At 46.8% G+C, this 12764-nt stretch overlaps 1 protein-coding gene across 10 annotated transcripts in view; it reads left to right on the top strand.

Annotated features, from left to right (window-relative positions):
• Positions 1-12764, top strand: part of GRIK4 (glutamate ionotropic receptor kainate type subunit 4) — a 421209-nt gene that overhangs the window by 246086 nt on the left and 162359 nt on the right. For 6 of the 10 annotated variants that reach the window (XR_010841462.1, XM_067039151.1, XM_059069793.2 and 3 more), the window contains one exon: positions 2624-2788. The exons of 3 other annotated variants lie outside the window; for them this stretch is intronic. Coding sequence is in view for 6 of the 7 variants with exons in the window: in XM_067039151.1 (XP_066895252.1) it covers positions 2624-2788 (165 nt within the window). In the remaining variant the exon portion in view is untranslated. The remainder of the gene's footprint in view (positions 1-2623; positions 2789-12764) is intronic. One more of the 10 variants, XM_067039153.1, reaches the window with a different exon arrangement.

Here is a 12764-nt window from a genome sequence, read left to right on the forward strand (position 1 = left end):
CAAGATGGCACTGCCAATTCCTGACACTTTAGATGTCTCTTTTCTATGCTCCAGGGCTGGGCTAATGGTTTCTATTATATTTTTAACTGTGAGACTTTTTTTTTTTCCCCCACAACATGTCTTTTGGAGAACTCTGATATCTAAAACTGATGGATGTGGAGTTGTGCTGGTTGAAATTGGTGTGGGGCTAGAGATCTCTCTTCAGCCTTCCCCTCTGCTTCTTGGGAACCCAGGGGCTCTCTAAGGAACACCATTTGAGAATCGCTCCTCTGGGCTGCCCCACTTCCCTTCTATTCCCAAAGTCTTCCTTTCCTGGGACAGCACAGTGTAACTGTTCACATTTCTGCTCCCTAAGTAATAATCTCATTCTGGTCTTGCTTCCCTAAAGTGACCTGGGTAGGAATTTTAGGTGTCTCTGGGCTCTTCAGTCATACATTTACCGGTCCTTTGTCCATTCCCTCAGGGGGCTAATCCTATCAGGTGTGCGTGGACTTTGCTACTTAACTCACAGCAGCCTACTTTATTGCCTAGTTCTTGGGATGCACCTCTGTGGCCCCATGTATGGCCAACCCGTGTAAATGAAATCTACTTTCCATTGTTCAGTAAGGCTATGCCTATAAATAAATCCACAAATCAGAAAAAAAGTGCTTTGTCATATTCTGTGTCCTGGTTTTGGTTTGGAAAATGGGTCACAGGAGGTATGGAAACCTTATACAGAAAAGATGGAATAGAAACTGGGTCTCTGTCCATACCAGCCACAGAGATTCAAGGGCCACATGTCAGTGAGACCTATTCAGTTTGATTCTCTGTGTTGCTCTTCTGCAGCTTCAACCTCTGCAAGATAAGCTTGATCTTTATTTCTGCAGCAGCTTTATTGAGATATAATTCATATACCACACAATTCACCCATATAAAGTATACAGTTCAGCGTGTTTTAGTATATTCACACAGTTGTGTGGCCATCTCCATGATCAATTTTAGGACATTTTTGTCATCCCCCCAAAAACACTATGTGCATTACTGGTCACTCTCCATTTCTCCCCAACTTCCTCACTCACCACCACCACTGCTACTGGGCAACAGCTAATCTACTTTCTGTCTCTATTCGCCTATTCTGGACATTTCATATAAATGGTATCTTTCAACACGTGATCTTTTGTGTCTGGCTTCTTCGACTGAGCGTAATGTTTTCAAGGTTCATCCATGTTGTGGCATGTACGTCAGTACTTTATTCCGTTTATTTTTGAGTAATATTCCATTGTATAGATAGACTACATTTTCGTTCACCTAGTCATCAGTAGATGGACATTTGGGTTTTCCCACTTTTGGGCTCTTATGAATAATGCTGCTTGGAACATTTGTATACAAGTTTTTTTTAATTATTATTTGGACAGAGTAACTTTATTTTTAGGATATATTTTATTTATTTAATTTGAAGTATAGCTGATTTACAATATAGTGTTAGTTTCAAGCATACAGCATAGCGATTCTGTTATATATATATATATTCTTTTTCAGATTCTTTTCCCTTATAGGTTATTACAAACTAATGAGTAGAGTTTTCTGTGCTCTACAGGAGGTCCTTGTCGGTTATCTATTTTATATATGGCAGCGTGTGTTTGTTAATGCCAACCTCCTGATTTACCCCTTCACCCACACTCCTGTGTACAAGTTTTTGTGCAGAGATTTTCAATTGTGTAGCTTCCTCTGCCAAGAGAATGAATGATATCAATGGCTAGATTTACTGAGTGTTTGCTGTGCGCCAGATACTGCACTGAGCACTTCACACGCATTATCCATGTCATCTTCACTGGAGCCCAAAGAAGAGGCTCTCTCCCCCATTTTACAAGTGAGGAAACAGAGGCCCCATAGCTAAGACGGGGCGGGGCTGGGATTTGAACTCAGGTTAACACGTATCCTTAATACTGCTTCCAGAAGTTGGGCAGCTATCGGTACCACACCAGTCCAACAATTCACACCGATTGTCACACTGATTAAATTTTGATGGAGTGCTGCTTAATAGACATTGTCTTGCTGAATTCTCACACCAAGCCCATGAAGTTGTCTTACTATTCCCCGTGTTCGGTGAGGACAGGAGTTCATAGAAACTATGTAGCTCGCTAGGTGACCTGTCTCATCGGTGTCAGAGCATAGACAAGCAGCATTCAGCAGGATCCTGCAGCTGCCCCTTGATACCACAGGTCTCCCTCTCAAACCTAGCCTTCTTCAACCCTAGATCACCTCAAGGAGAGTTTCTCATATGCCCAGAAAACCATTTTCAAAGGACTGCTGCCATCTCCCTCCCTTTGCACACGTGTGTCCATGTGTGCAGGTAAACCTAGATCCAAGGGTATCGCCACGCCTGAGCCTGAGGACCTCTTACAGGTAGGGCCCCTGGTGGCCTGCCGTGGCATTACAGTGTCCCCGAGGTGACTAGCCACACTAGAGTTCACCGCTACACCTGGCTACAAACCTAGACCCTTAGCACGCAGGGGACTTGCTTTGGGGACAGTTCTGAGGATGGCAGGGTGGAGGTGGAAGGCGGCACTGGGGGGAGACTGGAGCAGGAGGAGGCGTAACGGTAGAGGGTACCAACTGTGTCCATGTGGTTGCCTGCCCACAGCTGCTATCCTGGATGACCCCATGGAGTGCAGCAGAGGGGAGCGGCTGTCCATCACCCTGGCCAAGAACCGCATCAACCGTGCTCCCGAGAGGCTGGGCAAGGCCAAGGTCGAAGTGGACATCTTTGAGCTTCTCAGAGACAGCGAGTACGAAACTGCAGAAACCAGTACGTAGCACGGGCAGGGCTGCCCTCTGCTTCCCTTGCTGGCAGAGGAGGGGCTGGTGGTGTAGCCACACCCATCGCCGGGCCTGTGATGTAGATATTCCCAAGAGAGGAAGAGAAACAGCCACCAGAAAACCCTATAGGGCTTAGTCTAGACAAGATCCCAGGTTTTGTTGCAAATCACGTGTGGAGTAGAATTAAGACAGGGAATTCATTCGTTCCGTCCTTTACCCACTCATTCATTCCTTCATATATTGATTCGTTCATCTCCTGGACATTTTGTACACAGATCCCTGAATGAAACCTTATATGGGATTAAGAAAGGAGAGATTCAGCCAGCCCCAGGGAAGCATAGTCACGGCACATCTGTTTCCTGTCGTGCATTCTTTTGATGAGGGAAGTGTTGTGCGAAGAAGCTGAGACTTGGGCTGGACATCAGCCACTCACTCTGTGGGTAACCTTGGACAAGTCAGTGATTCTATTTAACCTCAGTTTCTTCATCTGTAAAATGGGAACACTAAGGTCTACTTTGTAAATCTTGCAAGTCATTGTGAGATTTAAGTGACTTGCAATATAGGAAAATCCTCTGTGAGTTGCAGTGCTTTACATTCACACTCAGTTGGTCACTCCAGTCACACTTATGGAGTCCCTCCTATGTGCTGGGCACTGCTTTTAATTCTCCCAACAACCAGAGAGTTAAGTGTTATTATTCCCACTTTACCAAAGAAACTGAGGCTCAAAGACATTGGATAACTTGCCCAACCCCGGAGCTAGTCAATGGCTGAGCAAGTCCTGGACCCTGAACTTACATCACGACCCTGCAAGTCTAGTGTCCCATCCAGTCCACCTCCCCTGCACTTCTCTGGTGTGTGGCTGGTATTACTTTGATGACTTTACAGGATGAGCTTCCAGGTTAGTGGGGTGGTGGCTTGTAGCTAAGCTGGAGATGAACAACTCCAGTTCAGAGGGAAGGAGGGGGAGACTCTCAGCCCAGAGAGATGATGGCCTCCATTCCCTAAGGCTCTGGAGTCCCATCTCCTCCCTTTCTAGCCCATTTCAACCTTTAATGACACTCAATGGCAAAACCAAACCAAACTAAAGAACAACTCTTAAATATACATATACAAGCTTAAACATACAAGCTTAAATATACATGTCAGACATCTGGTCTTCTGCATGTGGGTCCAGTGATGCTCCCATCTGGGTTATTAATATTGCAAGAGAAGAAACACATTCACACTGGCTTAAGTACAATTGGTAGGATATTGTACGGATCCAGAGAGAGCAGGACGGGAGGAAGGCAGTGGCTCTCTGTCTGTCTCACAGCGTCTTTAGTGCTCTCGTTGTATTGGATCCATGCTCTTCCCTCTCTGCTACTTTGGTTTCCCTGGTTTATCCATCATGTCCCATAATGGCCATCCAGACCCAGCTGACAATTTGTTTATCCATTCAGGAAACTTTTATAGAGCTTTTGCTCTATTTCAGGCCTGACTCAGGATATCATGCACTGGGAACAATGCAGAAAACAAGATAGACACAGTCCCTGCCCTCAGGTGGCTTACAGTCTCTCTTCAGTGTGCAGCTTCCCTCAGTGCCTCTGGGTTTGGATTTTCAAGGTAGAGGATCTGATTGGTCCAGCCTCACAAGCCACAGGCATTGACCAGATGACCTAAGAACTACCCTTGGAGAGAAAGTCCACTCCTAGAGACTGAGGGTGGATTTCTATCACACAAAACAGGATTGTAGAGGCCAGCAGGACCTATGGACACAGATTCCTTCAGAGGAAGGCATGGTGGAACAGGTACCTGGAATCGTCATTCATTTATTCACTTGGTCAGTCAATAAATAGTGAGTGAGTGCCTGCTGTACTCTATCCTAGGCAATGGGGATTCAGCAGGGCACAGGTAGAAATTCTAGTTGTCACAGGGGTTATATTCTAGTCCAGCAAAAGGAAGATTCAGATTTCTCAGGATCTTCAAAATGAAAGCAGAAATACCAGCAATGACTTCTCATGAATCTCCTGGTCCTGTCTGTATTGTAGTGTTTCTTTTTTGTCCATGAGGGCAGGTCGCAGACAGGGGTCCAGATTGCTAAATAGTTCTGTAGTCTATTCTTTGAAAAACCAGCTCTCCCTTCTTTTTCTTTGGTTCTTCAGGGTTTCCTCGCAGAACAGAAAGCATGGATGGCCCACTGAGGATGGGGGTCATTAGCAGATGTAAATTTCTTCTCCCAATGACCCAGGCTTGGTGGAGTCAATACATCTAAAAATATTAAGCTGGATGAATCAGGGAAGAAAGGAAACTGATATCTTTATTCCACATTACAGAGCTTTGGAGCATCTTTCTAAGGACCCTCTTTTAGGCACCAAGTATTTTACTAACAGGTAGCCCTTGGTTCAGCTTTTACATCTCACTGTGTTTGAGGTATGATTAGCATTTGTTAGAAAAGAGGGCTTTTGGATCCTTCTACCCCAAAGACTTTTCATCTAAAGCCTGAGCTGCTCTCCCACAGTGGATTTTAAACACCACCCAGATAGTTCATAGAAAGCTTCCAGCCCCGCTCGCTCTTTCCCTCCCACAGTAAGGGGGACAGTGGGTGGTGGGTTACTGCTTTTAACTGAAGCGGGATGGGGCGGGACTGGGGGGTCAGTGGTGGGATGGGGGAAGGAGATTAAAAGGAGGCAGGATCCCCAGATGAAGGAGGAACAACAGCTCTGCGATCCCTACGTTGGGGAGACTGTGGTATGAAGAGTAGGTACATGGATTTTAGGATCAGACCGACCAGGTTTCAATCCTGGCTCTGCTATTTACTAGCTATGTGACAGTGGACAGGCTGCTTAACCATTTCGTGCCTCCGTTTCCTCATGTGTACAATGAGGTGATGGTAATAACACCTCCTAGGGTCATCCGGAGCAGGACACGAGACAGCACAGGTGAGTTCATTAGCACCGTGTGCATACCAGGTAGTTAGTAAGTGGCAGCTATGGATTTCGTTGTTGGCTTTATTCTCTCACCACCACCACCTCCCCACCTTGGAGCTGGCTTCCTCGCCCTCTTACCATCATGTCTCTCTCCCTATCTCAGAGTTCAGCCATCCCTAGCTGGCAGCACCGTCTACCTCCCGGGCTCCACTCACAGCACCTGTCTTAATGTCAGGTGCCTAGTGGTGCCTCGATCCTAATTGGATATTCCCCCCTCTTTCCCGTTGTCTGGGTTGATGCATCCGACAGCTCTGAGCCTTTGTGAGCCTCCCAGAGCCAGCTCTGCTCAGTCTCATGGTGGCTGTGTCTTCCCTGGGCTAGTGACCTGGGGGTGATTTGCATTGTTAATGTAAAACAACTTGAGTGGCTCTGGGACCCTGACGAATGCCCCCAACCTCACCCCTGTCACCTGGTGCCCGGAGACTCTGCTTCAAGGGGATAAAAGAGATCCTAGTGCTGACATTCTTGGTTGCGGAAAGCAGAGGCTCTGATCTAAATGGAGGTGGTAGCAATCCTACAGGGTGCTCTCCGCAATAGGTGAGTTTCAAAAACTGCACAAATAGTGAGTCACATTTGGGATGGGCGTGTCATTCAAGGGAAACAATGGCAATTTCAGAATCAAAGAGGATGAAGTGTAAAACTAAAGATGCTGGAGTTCAACCATCTCATTTGATAGTTGAAAGCAAGGCTGGGAGATGGAAAGTATCACATGGGGTGTTAATAACAACCTGGACGCTGGAAAGATACAAGTAGCAAACCACCCGCTTTTATCTGGTTCGCATAGATTTTCATATAGTGGGTTTATTTAAAGTGAGGGTCACCTGTAAAGCTTCCTCAGACCCATGTCTGATCCCCTCTACCTCTCTGCCTGGTCACCATCATTGCCTCAGGCTTCTTGATGATTGACTTCCCGGCTCCCTCTGCGAAGCCCACAGATCTGAAATAAGAGGGCTGGACGAGACCTATCAGGTCAGCTCCCCGCACAGCCATCCCTTCCCTCCTTGCTCAAGTATCTTATCTCCATCTCTGCCTTTCTTGTGCAGCAAGCTCCCGCAGCATCACCCTCCTCTGTTCCTATAGATCCCTGTGTCTCCTACACCGAAAGTATTAGAGCTAAACTAAGTGCCACCCCCTCCCTTATCACCCAGACACCCTGAGGCACCATCCCTGCTGCTGCCAGAGCCAGTCTGAAGTTTAATTTACTGCAGAGCTAAAAGCAGGAGCCTCCCTGTCAGCCCCTCGCCTCTACCCGGGCTTGTCTCAATGAGGACAAGCGTGCTATCAGCCGTCCACACTGTTTCCCCTGGAAACCCAGAGGCTCACCGGTTCTCGGGCCCCATGAGGCCCCAGTGCCTGGAGATGGGCATAGAGAGTGAGGTTCCAGCTGTCCCTCCTGCACAGGGTCCCGAGCTTCTCGAAGGCTCTGTGGGCACGACCTCCGCTGATTCAGAGCTGCTTCTAGCAAGTAAAGGCTAACATCCCTCCATCAGCTCAACAGAATGACTCCAAGTCAGCCTAAGGGAAAAAGGTGAGAAGCCAGAAGAGAAAGGCATCCGAATAGGATGAGTCATTCAACACGCGTTCCCTGCTTCCCTTTCCCACCTCACGTATGCATAACAGGGACTCAGAAATGCATTGAATTACAGCGGTTAGAAATGGCCTGGCCCAACCTCCTCATTTTACAGATGGGGAAGCTGAGGCTCGTAGTCTTTCCCAGGAGGCAGCGAAGACCACACATCTGAAAAGTGACATAAATCTCAGTAGCTCTGCTGGGGGCTTGCCAGGGAGCGGCTCAGACAAGGGCAAGGAGGAGGTCAGAAATAGGTCATAGGTGTAGCTAGGCGGTCAGGTAAGGACGCTGGGCCGGAGCTTGGAATGTTTGACAGGTGAGGGCATCCACGCAGAAGCCTCAATAGCATGCTTGAGGAAGGAGAAAAAAACGGAATACTTGGGGGACGATGCCAGCTGGGCGTGGTTAAAACAGGGAGCATCTGCCCGGGCGGTGGTGAAGGCCAGGACTGGAGAGCTGTGTGGAATAGCGGTCAGGATCCTAATCCCCAGCGCTGGGGGCTTATCTCCTGTGCCTCAAACTCCTCATCTGTAAAATGGGAACAATAAGAGTTCTCACTTCATGAGGTTGCTGAAAGATTAAGTGAGATGAGTGCCAGGAGTCAGGTGAACTCGATAAATTTCACCTATTAGTATTATTTAGTAGTAGAACTAATATTGTAACTCCTCGCTCTCTGGATGATTGTAAGGATTCAGGGTGGTATCGTGTCTGCCAGCCCGGTGCCTGCATGCGTGAACTCCCCGTACGTGCTGTTGCTGCTTCCGTGGTGGGCTGGGACCAGGCTGAGGGCTTTGAATGATACGCCATTGGTGAGAGGAGCCAATGGTGGGTTTGTTTTCCTTCCAGTTTTATTGAGACGCAATCGGCATACAGCACTGTGTAAGTTCAAGGCGTACAGCATAATATTTGACTTACATATATCGTGAAATGATTATTCACAGTAAGCTCAGTGACCATCCATCACCTCATATCGATACAAAATTAAAGAAATAGAAAAAAGTTTTTCCTTGTGATGAGAACTCTTAGGATTTACTTTCTTGACAACTTGCATATAGAACATACAGCAGTGTTAATTATACTTATCACGTTGTACGTTACATCCCTAGCTCTTTTATAACTGGAAGTTTGTACCTTTTGACTGCTTCATCCAATTCCCCCTCCCCACACCCTCTGCCTCTGGTAGCCACGAATCTGATCTTTCCTATGAGTTGGTTTGTTTGTGTTTGAAGAATAATTGACCTACAGCGCTGTTGGTTACTGGTGTGTAACATAGTGATTTGATATTTCTACGTATTACAAAATGATCACCACGATAAGTCTAGTTACCATCTGTCACCATACAAAGATATTACATTATCATTGACTATATTCCACACACTGTTCATTTCATCCCTGTGACAGCCAGTGGCAGTTTTGAGTTCTCTGATAGCCTGGGGCACGCTGACCGGGGAGGTCCCCACTGTGGGGCGTGACGGTGCAGAGACCTGGCACTGCACCCTCACAGCACCCCTCTCGGCTCTGAGGCCAGCAAGGCCAGTCCATTCAGCCCCTGGTCCATTCGCAGAACTGAGAGTGGACCGTGCTCCCGAGGCTCTGGCGCAAGGAGGAGGTAGTTCTTGGTGCTGACGGAGACGGTCGTCTGCCTCACTCTGGGTAGCACAGCAGGACCGAGCACACAGAGAGACCTGCGCTCCTGCCCCACTCGGGCTTCGGCGCCCTGAAGTGTCTTTATGTGAAGGACTCTGAGCTCTCCCGGCCTCCGATCCCCAAAGATATCAGCTACCGGTGGCCCCGATTGTTTACCACAGGGGCTCGGGGAGCGCCACGCTGTAAATAGAGAAGCCCCAGTTTCCTCGTCCCCACCCCGGAAGCTGCCCCTTCCCCGGAGGGCCTGCCACCAGTGAGCCTGTAACTGCTCTGCACCATCTTCAGCACAGCCAGACCCTTGCCCTCCCTGTGAAGACTCAGAGAAGGTGAAGTTCCCATAAGCACCTCCTGTCCAGCCCAGGTGTCTAAGGAGACTTCAAATCCAGGCCGGAGCTGGTATCTCCAGGGGAAGAAGTTTCCCCTTCTTACAACATCCCATCGTGGTGTTTTATTCCTGCAGCTGCTCTGTCCGTTGCCTTCCAACTCCTCTGCTGGCTGGGAAACTTGGTTGCCGTGGCAACGTCACTCACCTCTCCCCGCTCCCTGGGAGGCAGAAGTAGAGTGCACCTCCCTCTCCTCCACCCCTCAAACTGCTCAGAGATCCTCACGAGACAGCTGGGGCCTGCAGAAACAGGGTCCAGGAAGTTTCAGAACTGAGGTCCTTTATAGCCGATTTTCATTTCTATTGAAACGATGCCTGCACCCTTCATAGAGAATGAAAGAACAATTCCCAGATCCCAGGAAATCCCCAGGCCATGGCTGCTGGGAAGAGGATAATTCACTTTCATTGCTCTCATTTCGAATCATTTCAATTCAGTGGAACAAACATCTAGTGACTAATTCCTTTTTGCCAGGACTGAGTAAATGTGACCCCTGCCTTCAAGGAGTTTCCGATCCAGTGGGAAATGGGAGATGGACACTCACAACAGCAGGCACAGGTCCACGAACCCTTGAGGCCAGATGTGTTTAGATTTCAGAACTTGCCAGATACTGGAAAGGTCATGTGGTGCTTATACCATACATTGAGTAGCATCTCAGATGGGGCTTGGGGCTGAACCCCACACTCAAAATTAAATGCATGCTTACATTCAGATAGTCATACATTATAAATAGCTTCACATCTATCTATTTAGATCAGATTTTGCCACCAAATGAGTTTGATGAAACCATTCAGTTTCAGAGCCTTTTGGATTTTGGAATTGGGAATGAGGGAATGTGACCTTCTGTAAGAATTTCTTTTTAGGAGAAGCTTCTCCTTACTGAGACCCAGCATAATGAGCTAGCTTGGGGCAGAAGCTGGCCAGGAATTCAGAGAACAGGGATGCTGACCTGCCCAGCGTGAAGCTGACTCAGAGCCACTGTGTGATGTGAATATTGGGAGGGAATGGCACCTTCTCACCTATGGGCAAGAACTGAGTGGGGCACTGGAGGATCCGTAGGAGTTTTCCAGGCGGAAGGGCAAGAGAGGGCCTAGACCATGGTAGTCTGTGGGTACTAATGGACTCCTTCTCAGAAAAAAAGTTTTTAAATGAATAAAATTACATAGATAGGATGACCAGGGAAACCAATTATATGGAAATGCAGTTAAAATATTTTAATAGTGATATATTAATGTATGTATTTATTAATGTATTCAATAGCCAGACCTAACTACTAGTGTAATTTCAAAGTAATTATGAATATGAATGATATTTCAAGACATCTGCAGCACTGTAATGTGATATGAAAACACGATGTCTATCAATGACAAAGTCACAGCAACTGTTAATATCCTGTGGTTTATTGCCTATATTCCGAATTGAAGGAAATGCTGGATTTCTGTTAGGAGTTAGAGAAAATAATGCCATTTTTCTTCCCCCAAAATGTTCACAGACCACTGACTTCTGCCCATAGATCTCAGGCAGAAGATTAAGACCCCTGGTCTAGTCAGAGAGGACAACTTGGGAATAGGTTCAGGTAGGAAAATATGGAGTGTGTACCAGGAGAGCTGGTGTGAAGTGGGAGGAGATGTGCAGTGGTTAAGGAGCTGACCCTGGAGTGAGGGATTGGGAGTTTGAATCCTGACTCTGCCATTTAACTTTTCTGTTTTCTTATCTGTAAAATAAGGGTGACGGTAACAGTATCTATCACATCAGGTTGTTTCCAGAATTAAATAAGTCTATTCACATAAAGTGCTTAGAACGGGCCATAAGTAGCACTTAATAGATGTGGGCATTTATAACCTCTTCTTGCAATCACTCTGCAGTGTATAATAATTTTCTGTATTTGCTTAGTTGTAGCCTTCATATAGATATACATATAATTTTATATCCTGCTTTCTCAATATTATTACATAAATATTTTTAATATTATTATAAACTGTTCATAAGCATTTTAAATGCCTAAGTAATATTCCACTTGGGTATATGACCCACACTTTAGATAACTATTGCCTTATGATTGGACATTTTAGCTTATTTCCAATTTTCTATGAAAAGAGTTGAGTGGGCTTCAGTGTGGTTCAACAGCTATTTTATTGAGCACGTTAATTCTGAGTCCAGCCCTGTGCTAGGCACGGAGGACACAGAGATAAATAAGACAAGCTTTCTGCCCTGCAGGAGCACACAGACCTGCGTTTAGGATTATAATTGGCCTCGCTTTGGAGAACAGATTGGAAAATGAAGAATCCTGGAGACAGAGAAAGCCCTTAGGAGGCAGGTAGCAAAAGGGGCTGACGGATCTGTGACAGTGGGAGTGGGAAGGAAAGGATGGTGGGGGGTGAGCAGGTCAAATGGTCAGAAGCTGGCCCCTGATTGGTATAGCAAGTGAGTAGATGCAGTAAAGAAAGGTAAGGAAGAGTCAAGGGCGACCACGGTTTGAACTTCAGGAGCTAAGGCGGGTAAAGTGAAGTGGTTAAGAGCTTGGGCTTTGATGCCAGATGGATCTCCAAATTCAAGCCCAGCTCTACCATATATGACCTGTGTGACCTTGAACAAGTCACTTAAAATTTCTAAGCCTCAGTTTCTCCATCTGTAAAGTGGGGATAATAATGAATCTTCCTGACAGTGTGGAGATCAAATCAGATTATGTATGAAAACTATATGACAGACATGATGTATTGGGAATAATAATAATGAGTCCTGTAGCACGTCAGTACCACTCTAAGTGCCTTGTATGTATGAACTCACTTTAATTCTCACGACATCCCTGCAGGAGAGGTGCTGTTAGCATCCCAGTTCTATAGATGAGAGAACAGTCTCAGAGAGTTTGGGTAACTTGCTGAAGGTCTCACAGCTAGTAAGTGACCCAGGCAAGACTCACACTCAGATAGGCTTGCATCAGAGTTTGTGCTCTTAAGGACTGTGCTTTCCGCCTCTCTGCTGGAAGAGGCACCAGAAGGAAATCCCTGTGGCAAAGCCCAGCAGGTAGGTGGAACTTGTTTTGTAACCCAGGACATGGGTCAGGGTGTAGGATCACCTGGGCAGAGATGAGATGTGGAGTCCACAGGCAAGGTCGAGATTGCCCAGGGAGAGCGAGGCATGGACAAAATCTGAATTCAGTGGAGAGGAGAAGGAAGAGGAGTTGGCTAAGGAAGTGAGAAAGACCAGTCAGAGAAGCGGCTGAGAATCAGGATCAGATAGCGTCATGAAATGCAAAAGAACAATGCAATCAGCAGCATCAAATGCTACAAAAAGAGAGATAAGAACTGCTAAGAGACATTGGTGAGCTTGGGGAAACAGGTGCAGCAGAACAAGATGGGGTGTGGACTGTAAGGGGTTGAAAAGAGACGGGCGAGGTGGCTG

This window comes from Kogia breviceps, chromosome 7 (genome assembly GCF_026419965.1).
Source record: "Kogia breviceps isolate mKogBre1 chromosome 7, mKogBre1 haplotype 1, whole genome shotgun sequence".
Taxonomy (NCBI): domain Eukaryota; kingdom Metazoa; phylum Chordata; class Mammalia; order Artiodactyla; family Physeteridae; genus Kogia; species Kogia breviceps.